We start from the raw sequence: 27977 nt of genomic DNA, 5'->3' as shown, positions 1-27977 counted from the left end.
CTGCAGCGAATGGTCACTGTACATGTGCTCTGAGGGAGGGGGGTTGTTGTTGGGTGGGTGGGCTTTAGGGGTGTCGGCGGCCCCTCCTTCACCTTCATTCCCGCCCGCTCCCTCAGCACCGCGCGCAACGGCTCCTCCTCTAGCCACCCTTCGATGTGCTGCCTCTTCGAGACAGCGAGGGTGCGCTGTGAGGGACAGACAGCCTCCCTCGAAGCGCTTCCTGTAACACTTCTGGATGACGACGTCCCTCACGCCGGGCGCAATGCTCTAAGAGCGGCGGCCGCCTGCAGCTCGACCCGGCGAGCGCGGATGGCGAGCTCGACGTGCGCCGCCGCCTGCATCGACGGCAGGTGCACGACCCCGCCTAGCTTGTGCTCACCACCAGGTCCGCTGTTTCCGTCTGTCAGGGTTGTGTAGGGTGACGGTAGCATGTAGCGCTTGGAGAGTGCAATGACCTCAAGTGCCTCATCCTCGCTGGTGGTGTGGAGGATGTGCGTGAGGTAGGCGATGCGGGCCGCCGCTGCAGCGGTCATCAACATCGGCGGTGCCCTACCGGATTCCTCGTCCGTGGCGTCGGCGGCAGCAGCGGTATCGGCTGCGTCAGACTGCGGTGGCGGCTGGATCGCGGAGGAGGCGGTGTACTCCAGCCTCATCTCCCCTACCCGGCCAAAGACGCGCACCGCCAGCTGCGAGTTTGCGGAGGCGAGGAGGCCATAGAGCAGCCGCTGCGTTCCGTGAGGGACGCACGCGATACTGCCCCCGTCTGCGTCGGTGGCCATGCGTAAAGGCGACGGTGCGGCCGCTGCTGCTTGCACACTCGACGCCACAGCGATGTCGCCACCTGTCACATCCCACTTCGTGCGAATGTCGACCAAACACGGGACAGCAGCGGCAGAGACGGCAGCTTGCACGGCCTCGTCCACGGCGCTCCCACCCGCTTCGCTGCTGCCGGACGCCGCTGCCGACGCAAAGCAGCCACCGCAGGCCTCGGCAAGCGCCTCAAGCACCGCGTGATCGGCTGTGGCCGCGAGGGCGACGGCGTGTACTCTGCACGCTCTACCTGCATTGGTTACTTGGCACACCATGGCGACGGCGTCCGCGTCGACTGGTTGGCTTCCGCCGTCGGACAAGACGATGACGTTGCGGACGTAACCAGCTGGGATGCTTGTGGTGATACCGCGCCCTGTGGTAATGTCGTGCAAGAGGGAGGGGAGGTGAGGGGAGAGGGTGGCTGGGCCCTTTGAGGACGACGTCTGCACACCCTCTTCTTTCATGAAGGCTAGCATGGATTCCTGCGGCACCGCGGAGGACTGCACAGACTCATCCGGCAACAGCGACACGGCCCCACCGCGGTGGGCGTCGCGGCACAGGATCACGTTGACGAGACTCGCCGTGCCGTTCAGCGATCTGATCGCCGACATCACCGACTCTGCTGCTCTGGCGCCAAGAGCAGCGCTGTGCACGTCCACCACAAACATGATCTCCGCATTGATGGGGCAGTTGGCGAGGAAAGGGGCAATGCTAACCACCATCGCCGCGGCGACTTCGGCAGTGGGGTGGTCGCTCGGCGCAGAGGTGGGCGGCAGCGAGGCGGCGACGGTGTGCAGACGCAGCGGCTCTGACGTCTCTGCAACCGGTGCACGCACGCAGAGCGGCACCTGCATGTACGCTGTCTTCGGGAGGTCATCATGGTACGTCATCTGAAAGTGCGTGTCGCCCACGTAGTGGACGTTCACGCTGGTGCCGGTGACGCCCATCTCCGGCACGACCTCGGGCCCCTTCTCGAGCGTCACCACGCCTCGGAGTGGCACGAGAAGCTGCGCGTCCACGCAGACGCGCAGGGAGCCTCCTTGCTGCGCGAGGTGTCGCAGCTGACTGCGCGCATCAAGGAACTTCATGTACCCTCGCTGGACATCCGGCGGCCGCTGCACCGCCGGGATAAGCGAGGCGGGCAGCGTAAACACGATCTCGCCAGTGCGATGTGTCACCGAGATGGGGGCGTGGTAGACGGCCTTCATCAATACAGACTCGCCAGGGCTGACGTCCCATGGTACGGACTGCGTGGCTACGGTGGAGACAGCCGTGTCTACGAGCGGCTCGGCGCACAGCGCGCTTCCTGCCTCGACGGAACGCAGCGGACGCGACCGCACATACGAGCGCGCGCTGATTTCGCGCGCGGGGCCCTGCAGCGTTGCGCATTGCAGCTGATACGACGAAGGTGCCGGGTATGCGGCAATCGCCCGCACTAACTTGTTCGTCTCGTTTACATACTCAAGCGACAGAATCACCTGCGCAGCGCTGCCGGAGAGGCGCACCTGCACATCGGCGGCGTAGAGGGAGAGGGGCTTGTACGTGTCGGCGAGCAGGATGCCCCGTTCTTGTGTCGGGAAGCTGCGGAAGGCGGCGCTGGGATCCATGGCTGACAGACAGGCACGCCGTCTTTGAGGGAGACGCGAAGCGTGGTGCGACAGCGAGAGCGAGTGCACAGGTGCTACTCTCACGATGTGTGCCCAGGAGCGGGATGCAGAATAGTGGGCGGGGTGTCAAGGGCGGCAGATAGGGTCACCGCCACTATAGCGAGCAACACACAAGTGAGCGCTCACGCGTGTGTGCGCGAGTCAACGCGTGTGATCGTGGGAGGGAGGAGAGGGAGTGGGTGGGGAGATTAGGAGAGCAGTGTGCGCCGGAAGTGTTTGGTACACGTAAAATGGAGAGAGCAGGGAGTCAGGAGAGATGGCGAGAGGCACACGAACACACATGTGCACGCACACGTATGGAGTGGTGGTGGTGGTCAGCTGTGTGGAAGAGAGAGAGGGAGCGACCCGGCAAGCTGTCCTTGTGTTTTGACAGAAGTACCTACAGAGGACGAGAGGCAGTGGCCGGGGCGTGAGAGAGGGGCGCAATGAGAGAAGGAGAGAGGCATGTGATGAGGGCGATGAGAACCGGCACACCACATCTTCCCTTTCGCAAGGTCACCGGAGGACGCTTACGCTGCAGCTCCTCCGCGGTCTTCCTATGACGGAGAACAACGAACAGAGGGAGGAAGGGCAGGAGAGCTGAGAGGCTGAGCTCCACCGCTGAGCCACGAGCAGGTGATCATGGCTTGCACACACATGGGAGAAAGCACACCTGGCGGGATGGCCAGTGAATGCAGCGAGTAGAAGAGAGAGGCAGGTGGGTCCACCGCGTGACCGGGCAAGCTGGTGCCAACTGTCACGAACACCACGACACGGCGAGCCGAGCCCGAGAGCACCCACCACCGTCCCCAGTGTCCCCACTGTTCCTCTTGCTGCCCGGGATGCGCCATCTCTACTGGTGCGCCCTTCTTTTCGTGTTTTCTGGTCGGATCCCTCCGCGACCCACCCCCTCATCCACAGGCCGTTATCGACTACTTCTAATGCACCTTCACCAGTGATGCATGGAACACAGCGAGCCTACAGACGCACGCGCATGGGCACACACGGGTATTAAGGACCGTCGCACTACGCACGTCACGGAGAAGAGGGAATGCCGACACGGTGTCCCATCCCACACCGCGTTGAGGGCATCGCTCTCCGCAAGCACCATCAATAGGGGGGAGGAGGAGGGAAACGCTCCTCCCTCCAAACAAAGGTAAGATGGCAAAGACGAGCAGCCTTCCATAATGCACGCACACACACGACCGTGTGCAGCCACGCCACAGCACACAGACACATGCATACCCGACCAATATGGACACGGGGAAGTCCGGCCAAGGTCAACTGACCTCTCAACAGCACAGGCGGCCGGGAAGGCGCCGCTAGGCAGAGGACAATGAACAGGAGAGAGACTTCACCCCCGACCCCCGACCACGAAGCCAGCAGCTAATACATAAAACAAGAGCCCAGTTAGCTGCGACGTGGGAGGTAGGGAGAGCGGGAGAGAGAGAGAGAGAGGGAGACAAGGCGAGGGCAGCAGTGCCTCTGGCTGGGCGGGTGGGGAAGTTCACACAGGGCCTCTTGTGCTCTTCCGACACGTATTCACGCTCCCCTCCCCTCCGCCCTCCGCTCCCCTCAACGCCATCAAACCCAAATGACGCCCATCGAAGTTTACGCAGGCACGCGAGAGCTGCAGCGCTGACGGGCGACATCCATTATGCCGATGAGGGAATGACAGAGTGGAGCCACTCGCGCAACAAGGCGGCCACGAGACGGTAGAGGCGACAGGCGAAAAGAGGGAAGAGCAAGGGCTGCCACAGCCAGCCATCATGAGGTGACGGGAATGCTCTCTAAGCCTTGCGTCCGCCCCCCCCCCTCGCTGCCCGTCCGCCCTCCCCCCCCTCGCTGCCCGTCCGCCCCTCCCCCCCCTGAGCGGAAAAGCGGTAAGCTAGAAGGGAGAGGTCAAGAAGGGAGAGGTCAAGAGGGGAGAGGGGTGTGGTGGTGTGGTGGTGTGGTGGTGAGAGCTAGCACACTACAGCGCGCACATGCGCAGAGGAGCGATCACCCCAAAGCGAAGACAGGCAAGGCGTTGTCGCTGAACGGTGCACAGTGCTGCGATCTGCTGTCCTCTACTTTTTTCCGTGTGTGTGTGTGTGTGCGTGTGCGTGTGCGTGGGCGAGTGCACGTACGCCCTCAACCGCTGTCCCCAAGTTTCTTCGTCCTCGCAAATCAGTAACCTGCAGATAGCGCCGCACGCGTCTCACTGCCTGTCCCGGACTCGCTCATCTCGCCTTCCATTTTTCGCATCTACTTACTTGTGGAGACGCATGCGGCGCTGGCGGCTCTCCTCGTTTTTCTGCGCAATCAGCCACAGCAGGGCCGCTGTCAGCGTCGGCGAAAGGATGTAGCTGGCGCGGGGGTCGCTGTGGCGGAAGATGTACGCCATCAAGCAGGTGCTCACCACAAAGAAGACGCTGTTCAGGAAGAACAGGCTGTATCCCAACGCTACCTGTAGGCGCAGACGACGCAGCGCCTTGGCCTTCTCGTCCGAGACCTCGGCGAAGTGGCGCTGACGGCCCCAGAACTCGCTCTGCACCATCACAGCGTACGCTTGACGCAACATATACGTCGTAAAGCCCGTGATAACGATGTACAGGACGAGGTTCGGGACATGGCGCCAGTCGAAGCCGTTGATGGCGTGCGAGAAGTACACGGGCTGAAAGGAGGCGATGAGCGCCATGAAGATCAGTGACTGCTCCGGGTACTCGAGACGGTTCGCGCTGATGCAGGCGTCGAGGAGGGCCTCGTCGCTGGGCGCCTTAGGTGCCATTGTTTCTCTGCTGGCCGGCTGAGGGGCTGTGTCGCAATCCCTCGTGGAGTCGGAGGGTAGGGGGAGGAGAGAGAGGCGGGTTGGCGCACACGAGGAGACACGGCAGGGATAGATGTGCACGTGCAGCTGCTGGTTGTGTGGGTGTGGGCGTGTAATCGGGAGATAAAGCGATTATCCTGAGAGAGAGAGAGAGACAGAGAGAGGAGGGGGCGGGGTTGGAGGTTGGGAGGTTTGGTCGTATGTGATTGGTGGGGCAGAGGACCGCGAGACGCGGCACGTGCCCTTCTGCATTTTGGACCGCGATGTAGAGGGGGAAGGGCCAGAACTGCGTAGCAGGATGGAGGAGGGGTGGGCTGCCATCCATGAAGACTGCACGCTTACAGACAACACCACAGGATGGTAGGCGGGGGGGGGTCGGGAGGTGGGATGTGGGAGCGAGCAAGGCGGAAGGCAGGAGAGCCTCAGCATACCTGAGCGCCCTCGATGGCGCACGTACAGAGAAAAGAAGAAACAGCGACGCACACGTGCTCTTGCGCGAGGGATGCAAAGTTGTGGAGGGCGTGTGTGTGCGTGTGGGTAGGTGGGGGCTGAAGGATATGTGCTGCGGGAGAAGGAGAGAGACGGCGCCGTCGCACCGACATGGCTCACATCGTCTTCTTGTTGCATTCCTGGCCGCTACTGAATCTTCGCGATCGCCTCGCTGTACCGCTTCGCGTCTTCGGCAAGCTCGTCCGACGCTACCTTGACTGTGTCCCAGCCGATTTTCAGCCCCGTCTTCTCATCCGTCTTCGGGATGATGTGGAAGTGGACGTGCGGCACCTCCTGGTGGGCTAGACTGCCGTTGTTCTGAAGGACGTTGTACTGCATAGAGCCATCCGGCCCAGCGACGGCACGGCTGGCTTTGGCAAGCAGCACACCCACATCCGCGGCATCCTCCATGCCCAGCTCGTGCAGGCAACTTGCGTGCTCCTTCGGGATGACAAGCATGTGTCCCCGCGAGAGGGGGTTGATGTCCATGAAGGCGAGCGCCTTGGACGTCTCAGCGACCTTCGCGCAGGGGATATCGCCCTTGATGATCTTGCAGAAGATGCAGTTGGCGGCCATGGTGCGAGCTGAGGTGGTGAGGTAACACGGTACGAGAGAATGAGAGTGCAGACTGTAGAGGGAGAGGCAGGAGACTTAAAGTCCTGCAGTGACGACACACATAGAAAGCAGAAAACGTGCGGAAAGAAAAGAGGCGGCCGCGTGTGCGCATGTGTTGGAAAGGGGACGCGGGGGGGGGAGGGCGGGCGAGTGGTGGCGGGGGTAGACAGACAGACAGACGCACACACGCACAGGCAAGTACACGCAGAGAGTGGTGCGCGACGAGGGGAGTCGGGGCAGTGGGGAGTGGAGGGGTGGGCGGGCGGGACAAGAGAGCGAGACATGGCAAAGGCGGCACTGAGTCTCTTTCCGCCGCCCGCCTTCTCTCGTTCACTCCTCATCCCGCCCTCTTGCCAGATCTGCCGGCCTAAAAACCTGTGTACCTCTCTCCCTCCTAGTGTGTGTGTGTGTACGCGTGCATGCGTCTACGACATGGGCCATGGAAGAGGACATGGGGGACTCTTAGTCCCTTGAAGGCGCGACTTTCAACTGCACACGCACACCCATGCATAGTCAGCGACTACACCGGTGCGCCCTCCCGACTCTACACACAGACAAGCACCGACCACAGCCATTCAATACATGCGACCGCGTCTTCTCTCTATCCATCTAGCATCGCCACCTCTTCACACCTCGCTCACTGCGAAGCGTCGTGTGGTGCGTGTGCTTGTCGAGTTAAGCGGAGAGGCGCCGCAGATGAACAGCACAGAGCGCGCGGCGATGCGGCACCATGGCAGCTCAGACAATCCCACGAGCCGCTCCTCACCCTCACATCCACTGATATGCACGCAAGGGGTACACCACAGAAGGGGCCGGACGGGTAGAAGCCCACCCTCGGCAGACCCCCTCTCCGTCTCCCTTCTTGGCCGCATGCTCTCCACGCTTGGAAGTGCCCGAGGGGCGCTGTGCACTCGTCCTCAAAGCACATTCGAGCGCCGGAAGCGGTTGGCGCGCCTCTCGTGCCGCACCGGCACCCCGCCGTCATCGTCGCCGCTGACGACGCGCCGACGTGCACGCCGGGACACCCGATTGCGCGCCGGTACCGCTTCAGCCCCTTCACTGCCGTCGTCATCGTTGCCGCCCGCCGCATAGCCCGCAAGCGGCACCGAAAGCGGCGGCGGCACCGTTGCGGGTGTGGGCCCCGACTTGGCTATTCCCGCGCTCACCTCGCCGGCTTCCGCGGCGCCGTCTGCACCTCTGCCGTCGGCCGTGTCGACTTTACTCACGCGCCGCACCCGGCGCTTCTGCCGCTGGTCCTGGGCAAGACGGAACACGTTGCTGGCCGCCTCTGCCGCCTTCAACGACTCTCTCTCACTCTCCTGCACGGTGCGTGGGGTGAGGTGCTCTGCGCTCTCCGCGTCGCCGTCCTTATCGTCGCCGAGACCGGCTGAGCTGAGCACCAGTTTCGACCCGTCCGTACGGCGACGCAGCGGCTGGCGCCGGCCGCTCGTACCGGCGCCGCTGTCTGAGCCGACTGCAGGGCCAGTGCCGTCCTCGGGCGAAGCCGCAGACACCAACGCTTTCTTCCGCTGGCGCTCCACTTCTGCTGCCGCAGCAGCGCGAGCGCGGCGGAGCTCGTAGCCCTCCTTGCGTCGTTCGATGCGCTGCACGATGCGCTCTGCCACAGCGCTGCGCAAGCCATTGCCCGCGGCACCGTCTCCCTTTTCTGCCGCACTGCGCAGCTGCAGCAGCGCCGCGCTTGACAGCGACGACTCCTCGAGCTCCGTGTTGATGGCCTCTAGCATGTATGCTAGTGTGTGCATCGCTGCCTGCACCATTCCGTCGCGCCGCTCCTGTCGCTTGTCACGTGACAGGAGCGAGAGGGCGATGACCGCCTCGCTCGCACCACCTCCCTCGCTGTTGCGTGCGGCAACGATCGCCTCGCCGACGGAGGTCGCGTAGCTCTCCAAGGTTTTCGTGACGGCGACAAGGTTTTCCCGCGTCACCGCCAGCTCCGGTAGCAGCTCATTCGTGGTGGGGTTTGCCTTCACGTGCGCCACAACCGAGTCCACGACGCGCAGGATCGTGGCGGCCTCGGCCTCGAGCAGTGTCAGGCCGTACACCAAGAAGCTGGAGCTGCATTCGACAGAGAGCTCCAAGACGTTCACGTCGCTGGTGAAGGAGGTCAGGAAGGTACGCACGAGGTGCGCCACAAGACGCTGCGTGGCGGCGCTGCCGAGAACCGGCTGCCGAATTGTATTTAGCGTCTCGTGCGCGCGAGCGATGCACGCAATCGCGTCGGCGATGTACGGGCGCACTGCCGCTGTGGTGTGCGGAGAGACGCGTTGCCAGTCAAAGAGTGGTTGCACAAAGCCCTGTCGCCTGACGAGGTCCGTGATGGGCTGCTGGGCCAGCGCCAGGTACGCGTTCATCATGGCGTCCACAGCAAGTTGGCAGTGCTCTTCCACCACCGACAGGTAGACTTGACTATACTGTTGCTGCTTACTCTGCAGCATCGCGGCGACGTCGACTGGTGTCGCGCACAGCTCCGGCAGCTGACGCGCAATCAACTCGAAGAAGCAGGGCGCCAGCAGGTGCTCCGTGAGAATAGGCGTCAGCGTTGTGGCGAGGCACAGCGTGTCGGCCATGCACTCGACGACGCACCGCTCGCGCTCGGCGGGGTGCAGGGTGACGTCTGTAGTGGCTGTACGACACTTCAGCTGCAACATGTCAACGAAGGCGAGCAGGAGGTGCGAGAGGAGAGCGAGTACCAGTTCCTCGTGGTCCTGTAGGCTCTCCATCACTAGCCTTCTGTGGAACTGCGCGATGAGCTCCGAAATGGGGTCCACGACGACATCGGTGCCATCTCCGAGAGCGGCCGGTGCGCAGGACTCTGACCCTCGTCCGCGACGCTCCGTGCCCGACCTGTCGCCGCACCTTCCCCTACCGGAGGGATCATTCTCTGAACGCTGGCGCAGAAGCCGACGACGACGCGACGCAGGATTGCGTGCGCCAGCGTCACCGCCGCCTCTTTCACCCGCCACTGCGTCCTCGTCGGCGTCGTCGCGCAGGCTCCCCGACTTGACGGCGAACAGGTCCACGCTATCGTAGACCTCCGTATCGCGCGCAAAGAAGGGGACGCAGCGGTCCATGACGACCGACAAGACGTTGAGCAGCTTGTGGACTGCGTGGGAAGAGACGGAGTCGCGACTGAGCCGGGAGCGGACGCGCGCGTCGAGCGACTTGTCGGTGTGCCGCTGCAGCAGCGGGAGCGCCGTCAGGTAGGCCTTACTCAGCACGCCGATGCCATGCAGGTAGCAGCGCAGGCACGTGGAGCGCAAAACCTCCAGCTCCTGCAGCAGATCACCGACTTCCTCTACCTGCGCCTCCGACGTGATGGTGGCGGAGCTGCTGGACTCGCCAATGACGATCTTTAGCCGCAGCATCGCGTCACTCACGAGGTTCATCATGCGCTCCCACTGGCTAAGAATGACCTCGTAGAGAACGGCCGCGTGCAGCTCGACACGCTCGGAGCGGCTGTAGCGTCTCAGATCACTCGCCCGGTACTGTGCCAGTGCACTCACGAAGCCGTCCACGACGCTCCTGTTTATGAAAGCCAAGAAGAGAGCCTGCAGCGTGGTTGCAGCGGTGCTGATCATGTGATGAACCGCCTGCACCGAGATGTCGCGCAGGCGCTTCGGGCGAGTAGGCTGCTGTGTTGCACTTTCATCACCCGCGTCGGCTGCAGCGGGGTGGAAAACATGCGGCAACGTCGGTATAAAGCGTATACACGGCAGCTGCTCGATGGACCCGGACCCCACGCCGGCGCCTGCCGCTCTCCCTCGCGCGTCCGCCGCGGCCGCGCCGTGGTTTGCTGTGCCCGTCACGGCGGCCCCGTCATCAGAGACATGGGCGTTGTCATCTATCTCTCCTACACGACTTAGCGAGCGTGAGTGTGTGCCACTGAGGATGACCGACGGCGAGCGCTGCAACCCGTTGCCGCCGCTGCCGGCCGCCGCGGCACCACCGGCGCCTGCCGCTGCCGGGGCCGCCGTGTTGCCCAAGAGCTGGGTCAAGATAGTGTGCAGCGGCGAGTCCAGCTCAGGAACGAAGTCGAAGACGCCCGAGTGCAGCGCAGTCGCGATGCCGCCCCAGTAGGAGCCGACCACGTGCTCGAGCGTTCCAACACACTCGGTGCACAGTCGCAGGGCGAAGGTATTGAGAGAGCGTGCCTGCGCCATCACGGCCGACTCGACTTCAGCGCGCGTGAACAGCTGGTTGAGCAGGGAGGAGCTGTGGATGCGGATCTGCAGACAGCTGGACACGAGCACCGCATCCATGTCCAAGGTGCCAACCCGGAACTCGGTGCTGGTGGGGAAGGGCGACTCCGGCGTGTTGAGGGCATCCAGCAGCCTTGACACGTAGGCGTCGGAGATGATGCCGACAGTCTGGCGATTCTCCTCTGTCGGAGTGCCATCACTGCATACCGTGGCGCTGCCGCTGGCTGCGATAGCAGCACCGTCACCGTCGCCGTCGCCGTCGCCGCTCGTCGGTGAGCCCGCAGACGACTGTCGCCGCCTGCCGACGCCGCGTGCGTTCATCTGTGTGAAGGAGCCTTCCTGCAGAAAGGAGTCGTTCGCGTTGCCGATGAAACCGCCGTCGCCGCTGATGCTGACGCCGAGGTGCAAATTTTGCGACAGCCTGCGCCCGCAGATGTCGCTCCCGCTCAGCAGCTCTGCCGCTGCGCCTTCCCCAGCGTCCACCCCTCCAGCTGCTGCGATACGCAGCTTCTGCCGCTGCTCCTGTTGCCGATGCCGCTCCTTCAGACCGCGCGCTGCGTCTGTCTGTGCCTTCGACAGCCACCCACTCGCCTCTCGCAGGAGGCCGGCAGCGCTGGTGTGGAAGAGGTGCTTCTGCTGGCGCTGCACAATGGATATGAAGAACTGCACGGGGTGCTGGTAGGCCGTTGTGCCACGTCGCGGCGCCGTGACAGAGGAAGCCGAGGCTGCCGCAGCACCGCCTGCACCAGCCTCGGTCACGGGCCTGTTGGGAGAAAAGCTGACCGTATGATCGTCGGAAACACCCGGCGTCGAGACGGTGCGGCCACTCTTCGGACTAAAGCATTCAGCTGTTGCCCCGCCACTGGACAGCCGCGTGCGCAGCTTGGTCAGCAGCTGCTCATGCCGATCGCCTTCGCCAAGTGCCTCTTGCAGCACGGCGCAGAAGTGATGCAGCTTCACCGAGGCGATGCTGGTGTCCATCATCATGGACAGCGTATCCTCAATGAGCACGGTGTCAGCTGGGCTCGCGTAGATGAGTTCCTCGGCCAGCTGGCTACAGAGGTACAAGGCGGCGCGGAGGAGGGCCATGGAGAACTTGTAGGCAAACACGCTACGACAGACAGCGCTCACGTTCTTTGACGATCCGGCTACTGCTCCCTCTGTCGCAGCCGAAGTAGTGCCTTGCCCGGCAGGCGGGAAGCGGCCATCTCCTGTCGCAGCTGACGCCTGCGTTGCCTTCGACGGCTCTCCGTCGTCTTCAGTCAGCATCGCACCGTCGATGAGCGAGTACGTCTCCTCGAGGTATAGCATGGCACGTCGCAGGTGCAGCACGGCTGCCTCATAGTTAGCAACATGATCGACATGTTGCCGCCATGCGTCAACGTCCTTGAGGCGCACCAGAGGGGTGCCATACCAGAAATAGATTTCTTCCCCGCTTTCAAGCACGTACATGTCCGCGGGGGCGGTGCTGTCAGCGGGCCCTTCCAAGGTGCCGTGCGGCTTGGCAGCGGCAGCAGCGGTGTCATTCTCGTCGTTGTCGCTCTCGTCCTCCTCGTACTCGTTTTCTTCCTCGAGGCTGTCGCCGTCGTAGTCGCATGAGGCCTTGCGTTTTGCGGATCGGCGAGGCTCCTTCTTTGGCTGGTCGTCTCGACCACTCAAACCACGAGCCTCGCCAGCGCCCCCCTCGCGCGACGCGCTGTCTTCGTCGTCGTCGGAGCTGGTGGAGTCGTCCGCCGCCGTCAGCGCCGTCGCGGTCTGGCGCCGCTGCGCCACCTTGGAGCCGCAACTGTCGTAGATGGCACCAGGGACTCCGAGAACGCTGAAGAACTTGTCGAGCATGTCCTGACTCTTTCGGCTTTTCTGCACGTCGAGAAACGTCGCTGTGATGGGCCTCACGAGCGACTCGCAGCTGGTCGATGCGCTCTTGAACGACCGTGTGATGGCTTCGAGGGCCTCGCCGGTGAAGAGCTCCGCGTCGGAGTTGTACACGGCGTCCATGGCATCCTTAGAGTCGATGAACACGCCGAGGTTGTCGCGTATGAGCTGCTTGAGAGCCTCCCCGGTGTCCTCCTCCGCTACCCCGACTTTGTCGACGAGCTGGCCTTCGAACACAGCATGCGAGACATTGGCCAAGACGCGCTGGATGTACTTCTTTGGCTGAAAGGCGCGACTCGTGAGGTCGAGCGGCGGGTGACGGTGACAGTCCTTCTCGCCGAAGAGCCCATCCATGATCGCTGGACGAGGACGAGTGCAGGAGCTACTAAAACAAAATACAATGCAGCCATCGAAAGGAGACGCTGCTTTGCCTCACACAACGCGCGTAAGGCAGCTACGACGCACAAGACCGGTGGGGATGGTGGTGGGGTGAGTGAGGGGTGGGTGGGTGGGAGCTCCTGAGGCTACCAAGCACAGCGCGCCTCCGTGTGCGTGTGTGTATCCCTGATGTATGCCTCTGTGCGTGCTCGTCAAGGTGAGAGATGGATAGTGGGAGTGGTTGGAGGTGTGTGTGTGTGTGTGTGTGTGTGTGCTAGAGAGCGACGGAATAGTCGAGTAGGTGCTGAGTACAACCACGATGGCAGGACCACACGTGCGTCGCTTCACGTGCTGCATACCCTCGCAGCGAAAACGACAAGTGCATATCGCTTCTCTTCCCTTCCACACGGCACCGTCATCGATGATACATGTCTCCGTGAAGAGAGAGAGAGAGAGGGGAGGCTGCGACACATGTTTCCTTCATCCTGTATTTCTCGCTTCACATGGTACGACGTGCTTCTCTCCCACCCCTGCATGCGTACGCATCTCTCCCTCGCTTTGGATGCTTCCGTGCGATAGAGGGCGCAACGCACACTGGGGGGGTCAACCATCGTGATGGTGGTGGCTGGGAGGGGGTGGGGGAGCTGGCGGCTGACGCAAGCACGCAGAGTGCCACCGATCCACACATCCCTTCACAGGCACACACCACGAGCTCCAGCGGCAACAGCAACAACGAGAGATGACGAAGAGAAAGCATAGCGTGTCCGAGAGCGAGAGGGGAGGGAGACGCATACACATCTGCTATCGCGAAGGCTGACGACTAACTTGCGCGCTCTCCTCCATTCCTCTTGCTCTGCGGCCTGCGCCAGCGAGTGCGTGTGCGCTGGCCCCTTGCGGAAGCCTTTGGACACGCACGAGCCCGCCCTTGCCACTTTCCACTCCGATTCCCTTTTCACGCGAGAGGAAGTATGCCAGAAACGCGTATTCCGTATGCGGCTGTGGCCTTGACGGTGCAGAGGGGGATTCAGTAGAAGCGGAGCCCCGGTGGACTGATCCCGGAAGAGCAGCTGTGCATGGACATTCTCATGCATGGCCGCGCCTCGCGCAGCCTCACTTTTGCGGGGCTCCTGACGGGTTACGCCGGCTGCCGGTGGCATCCCATGAGCAATGAAGACTGGGGAAAGAGCGGAAGTCCTGCGCACGTGGATGTTGCGAGTGCGCATGGCTCGATCATCATGCTGCTGAGGGGAGGGGGTGCAGGTGTCGGAGGAGTTGTGGCGGGCCTGGGAAGACATAGATGCTGCTGCCCCTGAGGAGGTTCCTCGCGCACTGACACACCCACACACGCACGGTGAGAGTGGTATGGTCGCAGTTAGGGTGGGAGGGGGAGGAGAGGCACACGAAGGAGAGGAGCAGACACCTTCACGCGCACGCAGAAAGACGGGCAACCGCACCGTCTGTGCTCGAGAGGTGGCGGCTACACGGGAGGCCATGGCCGTCAGAGCAGCCCCCAACCATGCCGAGGTAGGCGCAGCAGATGCGCTCCGGCCTCAGTCGACGCACCACGTGTCGAGATGCAGGCCGCCGCCCTGTGCGCTGATGCCTGGGCCGCATGTGAAGGATGCGGCCAGCTCTGGCACCCTTCAGCACACCTTGTCGCTGCGCATCAACCGCATTATGTCACCACACAAAGTGGCTGTGGAGCTGTAGTCGCTGCAGCACACGAATTCCATGTAGGGCGCCGGCTGGGAGTCGGCCACCGAATCGGCGCTCGGACACACCGCCTTCATAAAACCAGCGCAGGCGTTGCCGTTGCGCGAGGACGGTGACGATGGAGCCATGCTAGGCGGTGCCGGCGGCTCATCGGTGCGAGAGGTCGACGAAACAGACGGTGGCGCGCCGCCGCTACTGCTGCTGCTGCGGCTGCTGCTCGTATCGGGTGCACGGTAGTTGGCCGCCTCCTCAGCAGAGGTAACACGGCACCCGATGCCGCTGTTCATCCGCGCCATGAGGACGCGCCTGGTGGGGTAGTTGCCTGCAAAAAAAAAAAACGCTGCTTGCCGGCTCGTCCACGCGCCACACGAGTCTGAAATTGTGCCAGTCAGACTGCTGCCGTCGAGGAAGAGTGTCGGCAGGAATGCCATACGATTTCACGACGGTGGAGATGTTCCACAGTGCATAAGCTGCCGCCATGGATGCGATACATGAGTGGCGCCAGCATACGTCACCTAGAAGAAATAGGGCCGGTCAGCGAGTCGCTGGAGAGGCTAAAGTAGGCCAAGGCGCTCAGTGCGCATGCTGCCCAATACAGTTACCACGATGACCAGCGCCGCCACCTGCCGTGGGTCCACGTCCGGTGCATGTGTGTGTGTGTGGGGGGGGGTAAAATCAACAAGCTGCCTGGCTCCGTCGCGTGACAGCTCGGGAACAGGAGCCCAGCCTTGCCTCCATCGGCGCAAGTGGCACCGAGACGGGTACAACAGCCTGTCCCTGTCCAGTGCTGCTTCACATCCGGTAGCAACGTATCCGTGAATGCGAGTAGAGAGCGACGCGTGTGTAGACCTGCTGTTTCTCAGTCAAATCTTTGATGGCGGCGGCTCGCACGCCCCGACCTCACAGCGAATCAGTGTCACGGCAACCACGGGCAGCTGCCAGGAGCAGCAGCACCGGAGTGGGTTGGCGCACGTGCGGAGACATGGTTATTATGCGTGCACGTGCTGTGCGTGCTTGGCAGCGTGATATTAGCGTCGACAAAGCAGGAGGATAGAGAGAAGGGAATTCGGCAGAGAACAAGTGACAGCGCCCGCGCATCGGTGAGCGAACGCGCCTACCTCTCTCTGTGCGTATGCTAGCAGGGTGAGAAGATGAAGAAGGCGTGGCAGCGCCTAAGAGGAGGTGTGCGTGTGTGTGTGTGTGTGTCGACTTCGTACGTGAGAGAGAACGGACGAGCCCGAAGTGTGGTGCCATTGCACTTTGGCGATACCGGTGGCCCGCGGCGGAGCAGGCTCAGCGCAATCTCCACCTCTTTCCTTCTCACCAACGCCAACTTCAGCGCATGGCACTTGGATCATGTGGGTACTAAGTGGGCATCGCAGTTTCGAGTGTTGCCCCACGCACAACCACGCACAAACATGTGAGTGTGTTCCAGGCTTGTTGTTTCGTTCTCTCCGTCGAGGTCAGAAAAAGGAAAACGGCCGACAGACAGAAAAAGAAAGCGCACAGGAAATACACGAGCATACGCGCGCCTGCACCGGCACACCGGAATATACGCTCGGGAGGAGCGCGAGGCGAAGCAGTGCGGTGGTGGTGGTGGGGAGAGGGAGTACCCTAATCAACAACAACGGGAAGAGAACCAACAGGCCGGAGGAACAACAGGAAGAGGCGAAGAAAAGGCGAGGCGCATTTCGCAGTGCCCGTATATTCGAAGGAGGAGCACAGAGTACGTCTGGAAGAACAAACGAAGGCCGGGCCATTGCCGGCCTTCCCGACAGAGTCAGATCCGATCCTGCCTCCGCCTTCGCCTTTCCTGTGCCACACGCACTGCAGAGAGGCAGCCCAGTGTGAAATCCACGCACAACCGCACACACTGTACAAGCACCAACTTACCATTAGCGGTGATACACGGCGCGAGCACAAGTCAGCGTGATAGGGAGGGGGGGGGAGAGAGAGAGAGGCGTCATGAATTGAGATGGGTGGAGCGATGAACGAAGCACACGTCAACCGCAGCAGCAGCGGCAAGTCGCAGAAATCACCGAGGCCAAGAGGTTCACGAGAAGACGCCACACATCAGCAGACGCACGCCCCACCCCCGGATACAGCACCGAAGAAGGCCACGGCGCAAGCACAGAAACCGCGGGAGCACTGAAAGCGAGAGCCGATGGCGGACTCCGGTGAAGCGTCGGCGTAACAGCACCAACACTGCATCCATCGCTCAACACTGACGCACCAGCAATCACTGAGCAACACGACTAACGGAGCTGCCGGTCCGCACGGCGGCGCACAGACACACACAAAAAGGACACCGACACGCGTGAACGCAACAAGCGAAATGAAGAAAAGCAGCTGTGGAGCACTCCACACGTGAAAGCCGTTCACACAAAACAACCTCTGACACCTTCGCAGCGCGCGAGAAAGTGGGAGGGGTGGAGGAAGGAGGAGAATGGACCCGAGAGGGCGCTTCTTCTCTGTGTGCTTCTCTCGCTGACGAGTGCGCGATGCGGCTCACCACTACCACAGACCCCGCTGCTGTGCGTGAGGCAATAAAAAGAAGATCGAGGGAGCCGCAGGGAGTGCACAAAGACCGTGCCGCTGATCTGGCGATGTGCTACCGTGAAGCGTCTCTATTTTCCTCTAGCGTCTACTACGCCACCACCTCGCTGACCTAGAGGCGCGCTACGCAGCAGCGGTTGCCGGCGAGCTCGCGGTGGGATTCACTTCCGTGTAAAAGGCGTCTTGCACCACGCGCAGCAACTCAGAGCCCTTCATGACCTGCTGCACAGCGGCGGCGCATTCGATAGCGGGCCGGGCCACCTGCTCCCGCACCAAGTTGCGCATGCGCTTTTCGTAGAAGAACTTGTATCGGTCACGGTAGTCGGCGAGCAGTGCACGACTCACGGTTTGGGTATACAGCAGTGCCTCCTCATGTGTGCGGTCACGCGTATTCATGAGCTGGGCGCTGGAGAGAAATTGGTACTGACCCAGCACCACATCCACCGCATCCAACACCGCATCAATCAAGTTTGCCTCGAAGCCCAGCCGCAAGCACATGTTCAGATACTTGCGCTCTATGTACTCGCGCTCCTTCTGCGTAACAGCGTCGATCATGCTGACTGCGAGGTGGTACTCGCCGCCAAGAGCGTCAAGCGCCGGGCTGGACCGAAGCGTGCGCTCGTAGTTCTCGAAGGACTGCGCCACCTTCAGCTGCGCGTCCTTCATGTGCGCCAAAGCAGCCAGGTACTTTTCAAACGACCGCGCCGACGCCTTCAGCGCCTGCTGGCGGCGGGCAAGTTGCTCACACACCCTCACCCACGCACAGGCGTCGGACTTGGCCGAGGACGGCAGGTAGGTCCAGTCGTACGTAAACGACGACGACGACGTTGGCACCGGCACGCTGCCGCCGCCGTTGGGGTGCCCGTCGCCACCGCGACCGTCAGTTGCACTGCCGTCGTTCTTGGAACTGAAGAAGAAGCCGGCCACGGACCGCACAAGGCTGCTGGACTTGGCCGCAATCTTGTTTGCGGTGTACTCGGTGAAGCTTCGGTGCCGCTTGCTGCACTCCCGGAAGGGGTGTGTGGCGAGGCGGAGGTCGCGCAGGGCGGCACGCATGCGCAACAGCGTGCCCGTCTCGAAGGTGTCGCGCGGGTCCAGGAAGAACGGCGCTACCCATTCGGAGAAGAAGATAACCTCCGGCATGCACGCGATTTCGTTGAGAAAGAACTGGAGGTTATGGCGCTGCGCCGCGAAGGCGTCCGAGGCGCTGAAGTAGGTCTCGATGTCGCTGACGCTGCTCTTGCGCGGCAGCGGCGACATGATGAGTGTGGGGAACTGGTACGTGAGAAGCTCTCGCAGATCGACCACCTCGCTGTACCGCCGATCCACGCTCGCCGAGTTGCCGCGAGACCAGTCGTTGCGCCGCACGCCGATGTCGATGCCGGCAAGATGCGGCGCGTTGGTCGGGACATCCGGCACGGTGAAGCTCGCGTCGTTCTCCGCGAGAATTTCCGTGGTGATCGGGAAGTATGTGATGGGGCGCATCATCTCGTTGCCCTTGAAGGCGGCGTCTATCCGGAATCGGGCGAGGACGACGCGGCCGTGTGTGTGTGTGTGTGGCGCGACGGAGGGCTCGCTCTCCGCTGCCGGCGGCGCCGACAGCAGCGCGGGTGGAGCGGCAAAAATGGAGTCTGAAGACGTCACATCGAAGCCGGTGCTTGTGTAGGCAGCTGTTGGCTGGGGCGGCTGTGGTGGCGGCGGGGGGCTCTGTGCTTGGGGGAGCGGCACATTTACGTCGCCGACAGATGCGCTTGAAGACCCGGTGGCAGGCGGCCGCGGCACAGGCGCAGCGGTTCGCTGGTACTCCTCCTCGAAAGGGCTAGCGTTGCTGGACAGCATGATTGCACGAGCGACGGTCTGGGAGGAATCAAGGGAGTCTCTTGGGCGTGCGCTGATGAACGCGAACAGTGCTCGAAGCGATGTCCGCCCCTCTCCCCAGAATACGATCGCGACACTGCTGGTTGGGGGGATGGCGATGCGAAGCGCAGCGATAGGGGAAGGGAAACAAGAAGCAGCAAGGGCAAGCGAAAAGACCACGAGACACACAGAGACAGAGACGGAGAGAGATAGTTTGAGCAGCACACAGCAGATGCACACGTGCGTGTGTGTGTGGCTGCGTGTGCGGAAGTGTATAAAAGGGCGGAGGTCCGGGAAAAGGAAAGCAGCGAAGCGACACACGGACACACACACACACACGCCCAAACAATAAAAACGAAAAAGAAGGGAGACGCTGTGGGCGACGATGCGAGCGTGTGGTGAGCACCAACCCAACCACAGCACACACACACGGGGCTGCGAGATACACAATGTACTTCGCGAGTTTCACACCATGCTCTGTGTGTGCGCGCGCGCGTGACTGTGCCCTCTTCTGACCTCTGACACACTGTGGATGATGTGACGGGTGCAGAGAGAGAGAGAGAGAGAGATAAGGGAGGAGGGAGGGAGGGGGGAGCAGGGGCGAAACAGAGAGTGCGCTGTGTGAGCTGTGGGGCGGCTGGAAGCAAATACAAATAAACGAAAGGAATAACAGCGGAGCGGGTGTCAGTGATGATGACGAGGGCGGTAGAGAGGGCGTAGGGATGCGTGGGAGAAAGGTAGATCTGCAGCCATGTGGAGGGGCAGTCAAGATGGAGAGATGGAAGGGATATAACAGGGAGGGGGTCGAAACACTCACGGCACGGTCACTCGCACACGCGCCCGAACAGAAGCAAAGAAACTCTCCAGCTACGTACGAGGACACGCCACCTTTAGCTGCGCACATAATAAGGGCACCATAGGTGTGTGTGTGTGTGTGCTTGAACTTCATTGTTGCCATCGGCAGTTGTGCATTGGTGTACCGTCGCTCATCTGCCTGTCCAGGCGTGAGTGGGACGGAAGAGAAGCACACCACACCTCTACGTCGCCTTTCATACCTCTTGTCCGTCTGTCTGCGCGGCGCAGCGTCGCGCCCGGCACGCTCCCACGCGCCCCCTTTTTTTTGCCGCATCGAGCTGGGCTGATACATCGTCAAGCACAGGGAAACCATACAAGGGTAGTACATAGAAAAGGAACCCGCTAAAGCGGAGTTGGCCACTGCCTTTGCCCCTTCCGCCGCTGCCCTTCACACCCACACGCAAACCGCGCACCACGCCGCTGCGCAAGACGGGCCCCACTGACACATCCGGGAAGGTCGTCGGGCGGAGGACCGAACGAGAGGGCGGCAAGCGATAGTGACGATAAAGGAGCCCTCTCAAAGAAGTGCGTTGATGCACATCGGGTAGTCTACACGGTCTCTCTTGCCACCTGTCAGGGGTCCGCTGCGGACGCTAGTGGAAGGGCTGCGTGTGCCCCCCCCCCCACACACACACACATGTGCGCACTGCCTCACTTTGGGTAGTGACTGAGCTCATGCTGGAGAGAGACGATGGTGGACTCCTCCTTCTTGATGCTGTCCGTCAACTCCTTATGGCGGTCCGTCAGCTGCACCAAGCGGGTGCGGTAGTTGTAGATGACAGCCTTGCGCTTCTCGTAGTCCATCAGTAGATCGCGCGATCCGACCAGGGGCATGCGCTCCTTCATCCGTGTGTTGGCGCGCAGGTGCGCATCGCGGCGTCGCTTTGACTTCGCCAGCTGATCGCGCGCACCACCGAGCTCCTCGTCCGTGCTCGCGACATGCTGACGCAGCTCGGCGTTCTCTGCCCGCACGCAGTCCAGCTTCTCGCGCACATGCGTGGCAATGTGAATGGTATTCGTGACCTTATTGCGCAGCTTCAGCACCTCCTCGGATCGCTCCTCAATCTTCTCGTTGAGGCTCGTGTTCTCAACCTTGAGCTGCTCAAAGTCGATTAGGAACATGTGGTGGTTGGCGGCGTTGGACTCCTCACCATCCTGTCCGGTGGCGGCTGCCGTTGCGGTGGGCGCGGACGAGGACAGTGCCGCGCCTCCTTTGGCCACCCGCCGCAGCCGCAGTAAGCGATTTTTGAGTTGGAGGTAGCGCACGCGAGAGGCATGGATGGCGCTGCGCTGCACCGCCTCCAGCTCAATGTACTTTTCTATCGCCTCGGTCGGGATTGGTCGATTGGACCGCATGAAGCGCACGCTCGCCGCTAGCTCTTGAATGTACTGCTGGAAGTTCCGTTCCTGTGTGGCGGCCTCCTCCATGATAGGCTCGTAGCGCTGCCGCTGCAGCTCGAGGTCCTTCTTCAGAGCGGTGCTCCGTGCCGCCACACGCTGCCGCTCCTCTGCTACCTGGCGCACGAGGGCCCAGTACGCTGCCTCCGCATCTGGTGTTGTGAGCTGTGCCACTTCGTCCTCGCCGTTGCGGCGCCGCTGCTCTGCGTAGTGACGGGACAGCAGTTGTTGGTAGACCAGGTTGTTCTCGAGCAACGCCTTGCGCTTCGCCAGGAGAGCGCGGTACTCCTCCACACACGCGCGGCGCTTCTCTTCTGGCGTCTGCACTGTTTGCGCAAGCTCATCAAAGCCGTCGCTCTTCAGCGGCCGGAGGGCTTCATCAGTCTCGCCTCCTCTGCGCCCTACCACGTCGCCGAACGCATCAGAGGCGACGAGCAGCACACCGTTGCCGCCCGTGCCACGGAGCGGCGCGGCATCCTGCTCCAAGCTGCGCCGCTCCGCGTGCTCGCGCCATCGCCGCTGAATCAGAGATGCGGCAGTATGCTGGCGGGCCTCCTCGCGCCGACGCACCTCTACATCGTCGTACATGGTCGAGTGCGCGCGTATGTGAGTGTGCCTTGGCGCGTACACGTGCACGCACGTTGATGAATGGACAGCGGTGTTGTGAAGACAGGAGCGAGGGAGAGAGGCGAAGGTGGTGCCCAAGAAGGAATAGCGAACGGGGCGAGGAGGAGAGGGTGGGGCGAGATGTGAAGGTGGAGGGCGGGGCGGATAGGCGTACACCAAGGGGCTGAGGTAGTTGAACACGCTGCCGTGCCGCAAGGCAAGTCACATGCGATAGGGAGCGAGGGTAGAGCTTGTTTTCTTTTCGTGTGTTGTTGTTGAAACAGACAGCCGCCCTCTCCTCCATCACTCGGGTGTGGCCGCAGGCGTGATCACATCCATCGATAACGTGCTCTCCCGTTGAGAGCACACGCATATAGCTCTGCGTTTAGTCTGTCGTAGACGCCGAGGGAGAAGGAGAGGAAGAAGAGACGTCCGTCGATGGCGAGATTCGCGGGCTGCGCTCTGGTGCACTCATAGAGGCGTCCGCACAGGTTTCCCCTTCCGTGTGCACCGGTGTGAAGCTCAACGTCTCCTGTGACGCCGCCCCCCTCGACGAGGCTGACGAGGCTACAGCAGGGGCCGCAGAGGGAGGCGTGGCACCACCGTCTCGCAGTGGTGTCGACGCCACGTTCTGGGGAGGTGCTGGCGCCACCGTAACTAGCGGTGACGGTGCAGGGATGGTTTTGACGCCTTCACCGGCCGTGAGGTCTGGCGATGTCCACACTAGTGGTGCCTGTCTTTGAGCACGGTTTGCGTCGCGCTTCTCCTTGGCCTCGCGTGCTAACTTTTTCTCCATCTTCTCGAGCTTCTCCAGCGAGTAGGACTTGACGGGCAGCAGCTTTGGTTTGCACAGCAGCAGTTGCATCTGCTTGATTTCGGAAAATATGAGACCGTGCTCAGGGAGGACGGCCATTGTCGCCTCGTCAACGACATCTCCATGAGGCGTCTGCGAGTCCATCTCCACCGGGGAAGGTGCGGGGAGGGTGGGGGGCGGGGTGCACTCGCTGCACTTGGTCAAGCAGGGTATGCGTGACTGTAGGTATGGATGCGCTAGCAGACACTCTCCTGCTGCTTCGCCTAAGGTGGGAGTAGGGCGGTTCACGGCGTGATTGTGTGTGTCTGTGCCTTCGACAGTGGTGCTGTCCTGACGGGGTTCAGACTTGATGGTGACAATCAACGCAGAGGCACTTTTCGAATGATCGGGCCGTTGCCTGAAGCCTGGCATCGGAGAAAGAGCGATGAGTGTGTGGCGGGGGGGGGGGGAGGCGGAGAGTGGACGAATATGAGCGCCAAAAAAGCAGGGGATAGGTGAGGTAGAGAAGGTGGCACCGTGACGCTTACATAATCAGCGTCACCGACGGCACGGCGATACATATTCCGCACCTACTTTGCAGACGCATCCCTTGCACACCCCCTGGCTGCGCTGATCTGCTTAGGTCCTGCTAAAGGAAAGGGAGACGGGGAGACGGAGGCGAACAAGTGCCGGGACGCAGACATACAAACCCGCTGACAGACGCACACCGACACACGTGTGCGCATACACGTGTGCTCTCGGGAATGCCATCCTTCTCCCGTTTCCGTGTGCGCATCTTTACGCGCTCGTCTCCCTCGCTCTCGCGCTCACTCGCTCTTTCCGCTGCATCGGGGCCCGATGCACTTTACATTCGCTTTCGAAGATGTGTTCGGTGAGCCCTTGGCGTCTTCCAGAGCTGTCAGCGTCTCATGTCGGCCTTCGTCTTCAAAAGTGTGGCGCGTGCAAGGAGGGGCGTCCATCCCGTCATATAACCGTGAGAACGCACGCACAGACACAGGTACACGCGGAAAACAAATACAAACACAAAAGCTAAACAGCCGAAGACAGCGTTAAACAAGCGAACAAGGATGGAGAGGACCAGCGATCCCATCGTGGGATGACGGCGCTCGAGAGAGGGGGGCACAGCACGTGCGCGTGAGCATGCAGTGCGGTTGAGGAACTCCCCCCACCAAACACCTGGGCTCCCTTGGTGTCAGCACATGTTTTTGCTGGGGAAAACGAGGGAGGGAAGGAGGGAGCGAGCGCTTGCTTCGCCGCTGGGAGAGTCGCGTGCATAGTCTTCACCATCCCACAGACACGCACGCCCACGCTGTACCACTTTGTGCCCCCCCCCTCCTCCTCCTCCCGCTGAGCACACCTCTTGTTAGATCCTCTTCACCTGGCTTTCGGGGGTCCGTTGCGGGTTCGCTGCTTACCCCCCCTTTTTCACGTCTTAAACAAACATAATTGCTTTGGCACAGAAAGGCGCGCACACACATGCCCAGACGGAGGGGAGGGTAGTGTGTGTGTGTGTGTGTGTGCGCGCGTGCGTGTAACACGAGACATGTCGAGCTCTCGGGGGTGGGGGAGGCGTTTGATGTCATGGCAGAATGAGCATCTTCGACCTCACTTCTACGTGCTCAGCATCGACACACGTCTGCCACTTCTCCTGCTCCTCCTCCCTCCCCTCACACACACACACACACATACACGACCTCTAACCCATCCTATGGTGCGGTGAAGGGAGCGCTGGTGGACATGTGCGACTTTTCCTTCTTAGAACAGCGACATATCGCCATCCATGCCTTCTGCCTCCTCTTCTTCGACCTCCACCTTCGGGCGAGGACCGTTAGACTCGAGCTCCTCACCAGCCAGCACGCGGGACAGCTGCTCGCGGAAGTTGGACTGGTTGACGGTGTGGGTCTGAAGGAACTGCTGGCGCCACGCGACCTTGCCATCCTTGACAACGAAGGCCATCGGGCACGACATCACGGACAGATTCGACACCTCCGCGTAGCTCTTGCTGATCGCCTTGCCCTCGTCGTAACAGATGTGGGACGGATCCAGGCGCAGGCGCTTCTTCGTGTTTTCATCAATGATCTCCTTCCCCAGGTACTTCTCGGTCTTGGCGATGTCGGCGTCCGTGCTGATAGCGACAAAAACGGCCTTGTCCGCCATCTCCTCCGACAGCGCCGTGAACTCGTCGTTGCAAATATCAGCGCCGCGGTAGAAGGTATTGAAGAAGTACAGCACGTAGACCTTGTCCTCCGTGATTGCGATTTTTTCGCCCTTGATGGGGTGTGCCGACTCGACCGTCGGCGCCTCCTTCCCGAGCGAGGCGTCATCGCTGTACGTCTTGATGTCGATGTCTGTCATCTTCGCTGCGTTTCGGATACAATGAAGGCTGTCGAAGAGGTGGGCGCAAAACGTTAAGGCAGATGGGTGTGAGCGTAGATGCGGGCGAGAGAGCAACTTCGGAAGTCGTGGTCCGTGTGCGCGCACGTGCGCGAGGGTGATGAGAAGAGGGAAGAGGGAGCGGAGGAGGGGCGAATACTTCAACGGAGCTGGCAGCTCTCTAAGAGGGAGGGAGGGACGGACGGTGCCATGCGATGCGCACAACCGTACAGTTGGCAGGCGCGACTCGATGTTCAAGCTTGCATGCGTCGTAGAGTGCGCAAAGACTTCTCCAAAAGCTTAGTCGAGGTGGCAGACGGAAGGTGAAACGGCTACAGCAGGCGACCTTGGGGGGGGGGGCTGCGTAGGGCGTCAAAACACCATCCAGCACCACCACTTGGCGGATTTCCTGACTCAGGGCAGCCCCGCTGGCTGCCACCGTGCTGCACAACAGCAGCCGTGGTGGACGGGGAGGGGAAGGAGGAGGGCGGTTCCGTCCGTGAGGCGCGTGAAAGCAAAGCGGCACATGAACGGTGTGAGGGACCGCAGCTGGGTTTTTGTCGTTTTTTTGTGTGTGTGTGTGTGGGGGGGGGCCCACGCCCACCGGTGGGCGTGGGCGGAAATAGTATATATAGAAGCAGAGTGGATGGAGGATGTTTGAGTGACCCAGCGCAGCAGCTAGCCAGTGGTGAGGCGGCTGTGCATCATGCCAACAACCAGAATGATCAGAGCGATAAAAAGGGAAAGTAAAACACGTGCTGACATCCGCGTACGCGTGTGTGTGCGTGTGGTCTACCACACCGGCCCACTCACGGACCGCGCACTGCGTCGTTCGTGCACTGACAAATCAGACCAAACAAATGAAAAAACGAAATCAAAACATGTATGAAAATTACCTTCGCATGCGATCGTGCGCCCACGGAGTTTGCTGATGTCATCTCGAGGAGAGAGGGAGCATGAAAGAACACACACGAGGTTGCACAGAGCACCAGGCGCCTCCATCGAGGAGCCGATGCCGCGCGTGTTCTCACACCTGTGTCGGAGCAGGGTGGATAGGGGAACGTATAAAGAACCTGCGTGGGCGTGTGCGTGCGAGTGGAGGAGAAGTGCCATACGTACGGTGTGGCAGGGGCTTGTTGACGCTGGCAGGGAAAGGGGGGGGGGCCAGTCCGCAGAACACACGCTCAAAGGACGGCAACAAGCACTGCTTCCACTCCTCAGTCCTCTTTGCGCAAGTAGCGGCGCTCCAGGTGCTCGCGCAGGTGGCGCGGGTTCAGCGGCTCGCCGGTTGCCTTGATAAGCAGCTCGTCCGTCTCGAGCAGGCAGCCCAGGTCCCAGATCATCTCCTTTTGCTTGGCCAAGATGGGATCGATGTGGCCCGTGCGGATGCACTGCGTCACGACGTCGTCACCCAGCTGCTGGCGGATGGCCGCCATGAGTTGCGCAGCGCCGATGGCGCCGATCGTGTAGGCGGGAAAGCCTGCCCAGTAGCCGGCAGCCCAGTGGATGTCCTGTAGGCAACCGAGGTCGTCACGCCCAAGCGTCTCCAGGCCCATGTACTCCTTCATCTTTTCGTTCCACACCCGCGGCACATCCACCGCCTCCAGGCTCCCCTCGATCAGGTCGCGCTCGATCTCGTAGCGCAGGATCACGTGGAGAGAGTAACCCACCTCGTCCGCGAGCGTCCGGATGTAGCTTGGCTTCACCAGCTGGTTGATCTTGCGCACGTTCTCCACCGTGAGCCCTGGCTGCGCGCCAAGGTGCAGCTTCAGCAGCGGCGTCAGGTACTCGGCGAACGCAGCGGACTTGGCTATCATCCTCTCCGCCAGCAGCGACTGCGTCTCGTGGATGCCGCCGGATCGCGCCTCGCACACCGGCTGCCCAAGCAGCTCGCGCGGCCCGCAGTTCTGCTCGTACTTGGCGTGTCCTGTCTCGTGGATCGTCGCCAGGAGGCACTTGGTGTAGTTGTCCGGCGACCAGTAGTACGTCATCCGCACGTCCTCCTTCACCATCCCACCAAACGGGTGCGGTGCCTCGTCGTAGCGGCCGGCGCCCCAGTCGTACCTCCACACGTCCGTCATCAGCTGCCGGCCAAGCGCAATCTGCTTCTCCTTCGAGATCGGCGTCTGCAGCTCAGTGAGGCTCGCGTCCACGTCCTTTTGGTTCTCCAGCACCTCCTTGTACAGCGCCGGCAGCCACGACTTGATGTCCGCGTAGATTGCGTCCAGCTTCGCAACTGTCATCCCGGGCTCGTTGGCACCGAGCAGCGCGTCGTACGGGGACTTCCCGCTCGTGCCGGCTCGAAGGCGGCCCTCCTCGCGCTCGAGGTCCACCAGCTCCTGCAGCGTCGGCAGCCACGCAGCAACGTCGTTTTCCGCGCGGCATTTCACCCACAGCTGCTGTGCCAGCGTTGTCAGCCGCGCCTTGCGCCGCAGCAGCTCCTCCGGCAGCTGCGACGCAAGTTCGTGCAGACGCACCATTTCGCGGAGGTTCGCGCGGTCCACCTCGGCGAGTTCGTCCTTAACCAGCAGCGCCTCCTTCAACAGGAGCGCAACGCGTGGCGCTGTGTGAAGCTGGCGCACGTGCGCCTCCAGCTCCGCAAGCGCGTTCGCGCGGGCCGTCGCGCCCTTCGGCGGCATCATGGTCTGCATGTCCCACCCACCTAGGGCAAGAAAGTGCCGCAGGTTGTGCAGCTGTAGATGCAGCTGCTTCAGCTCCTCGTACGCCTGCATGGTGTCGCTGAGATGTGGGAGGGGTAGGGGTGGGTGGGTGGGCGGGTGGTCAGTGGAAAAGAGCGATAGAGGTGTCGTGTGCGCACAGTGGGCGGACTTGCTGCGTGGTAGTGAGAGCGAGATGCGTGCACACCTCGTTGTGCATCACCACACACCAGCGGGATTATAAGGAGAGGCCGACACGGGAGAGGGGTAGAAAAGGAGAAACGGAGAAGTATGGCACGGTGTCGC

The 27977-nt window shown here is 61.8% G+C and overlaps 9 protein-coding genes across 9 annotated transcripts; all 9 read right to left on the bottom strand.

The window, feature by feature from the left end:
• Positions 1-248: 248 nt before the first annotated feature.
• On the bottom strand, positions 249-2417 carry LMJF_14_0260 (conserved hypothetical protein; the record flags this gene model as incomplete). Its single annotated transcript, XM_001687573.1, has 1 exon — positions 249-2417. One exon carries the CDS (start codon positions 2415-2417, stop codon positions 249-251), a length of 2169 nt encoding a protein of 722 aa, XP_001687625.1.
• A 2290-nt stretch (positions 2418-4707) lies between these two features.
• On the bottom strand, positions 4708-5226 carry LMJF_14_0250 (conserved hypothetical protein; the record flags this gene model as incomplete). Its single annotated transcript, XM_001687572.1, has 1 exon — positions 4708-5226. One exon carries the CDS (start codon positions 5224-5226, stop codon positions 4708-4710), a length of 519 nt encoding a protein of 172 aa, XP_001687624.1.
• Positions 5227-5901: 675 nt separating this feature from the next.
• LMJF_14_0240 (conserved hypothetical protein) lies at positions 5902-6330 on the bottom strand (the record flags this gene model as incomplete). Its single annotated transcript, XM_001687571.1, has 1 exon — positions 5902-6330. One exon carries the CDS (start codon positions 6328-6330, stop codon positions 5902-5904), a length of 429 nt encoding a protein of 142 aa, XP_001687623.1.
• A 956-nt stretch (positions 6331-7286) lies between these two features.
• On the bottom strand, positions 7287-12818 carry LMJF_14_0230 (conserved hypothetical protein; the record flags this gene model as incomplete). Its single annotated transcript, XM_001687570.1, has 1 exon — positions 7287-12818. The coding sequence occupies one exon, from the start codon at positions 12816-12818 to the stop codon at positions 7287-7289; it is 5532 nt and encodes a 1843-aa protein (XP_001687622.1).
• Positions 12819-17234: 4416 nt separating this feature from the next.
• On the bottom strand, positions 17235-18599 carry LMJF_14_0220 (conserved hypothetical protein; the record flags this gene model as incomplete). Its single annotated transcript, XM_001687569.1, has 1 exon — positions 17235-18599. The coding sequence occupies one exon, from the start codon at positions 18597-18599 to the stop codon at positions 17235-17237; it is 1365 nt and encodes a 454-aa protein (XP_001687621.1).
• A 1875-nt stretch (positions 18600-20474) lies between these two features.
• LMJF_14_0210 (conserved hypothetical protein) lies at positions 20475-21809 on the bottom strand (the record flags this gene model as incomplete). Its single annotated transcript, XM_001687568.1, has 1 exon — positions 20475-21809. The coding sequence occupies one exon, from the start codon at positions 21807-21809 to the stop codon at positions 20475-20477; it is 1335 nt and encodes a 444-aa protein (XP_001687620.1).
• Positions 21810-22212: 403 nt separating this feature from the next.
• On the bottom strand, positions 22213-22785 carry LMJF_14_0200 (hypothetical protein; the record flags this gene model as incomplete). The annotated part of the gene is made up of 1 exon (XM_001687567.1): positions 22213-22785. One exon carries the CDS (start codon positions 22783-22785, stop codon positions 22213-22215), a length of 573 nt encoding a protein of 190 aa, XP_001687619.1.
• A 1611-nt stretch (positions 22786-24396) lies between these two features.
• LMJF_14_0190 (conserved hypothetical protein) lies at positions 24397-24996 on the bottom strand (the record flags this gene model as incomplete). Its single annotated transcript, XM_001687566.1, has 1 exon — positions 24397-24996. The coding sequence occupies one exon, from the start codon at positions 24994-24996 to the stop codon at positions 24397-24399; it is 600 nt and encodes a 199-aa protein (XP_001687618.1).
• A 1235-nt stretch (positions 24997-26231) lies between these two features.
• LMJF_14_0180 (putative carboxypeptidase) lies at positions 26232-27746 on the bottom strand (the record flags this gene model as incomplete). Its single annotated transcript, XM_001687565.1, has 1 exon — positions 26232-27746. The coding sequence occupies one exon, from the start codon at positions 27744-27746 to the stop codon at positions 26232-26234; it is 1515 nt and encodes a 504-aa protein (XP_001687617.1).
• Between the last annotated feature and the right edge of the window lie 231 nt (positions 27747-27977).

This window comes from Leishmania major, chromosome 14 (genome assembly GCF_000002725.2).
Source record: "Leishmania major strain Friedlin complete genome, chromosome 14".
In the NCBI taxonomy this organism is placed as follows: domain Eukaryota; phylum Euglenozoa; class Kinetoplastea; order Trypanosomatida; family Trypanosomatidae; genus Leishmania; species Leishmania major.
The sequence above is the reverse complement of the archived record's forward strand: the minus strand, read 5'-3'. Positions and strand labels throughout refer to the sequence as shown.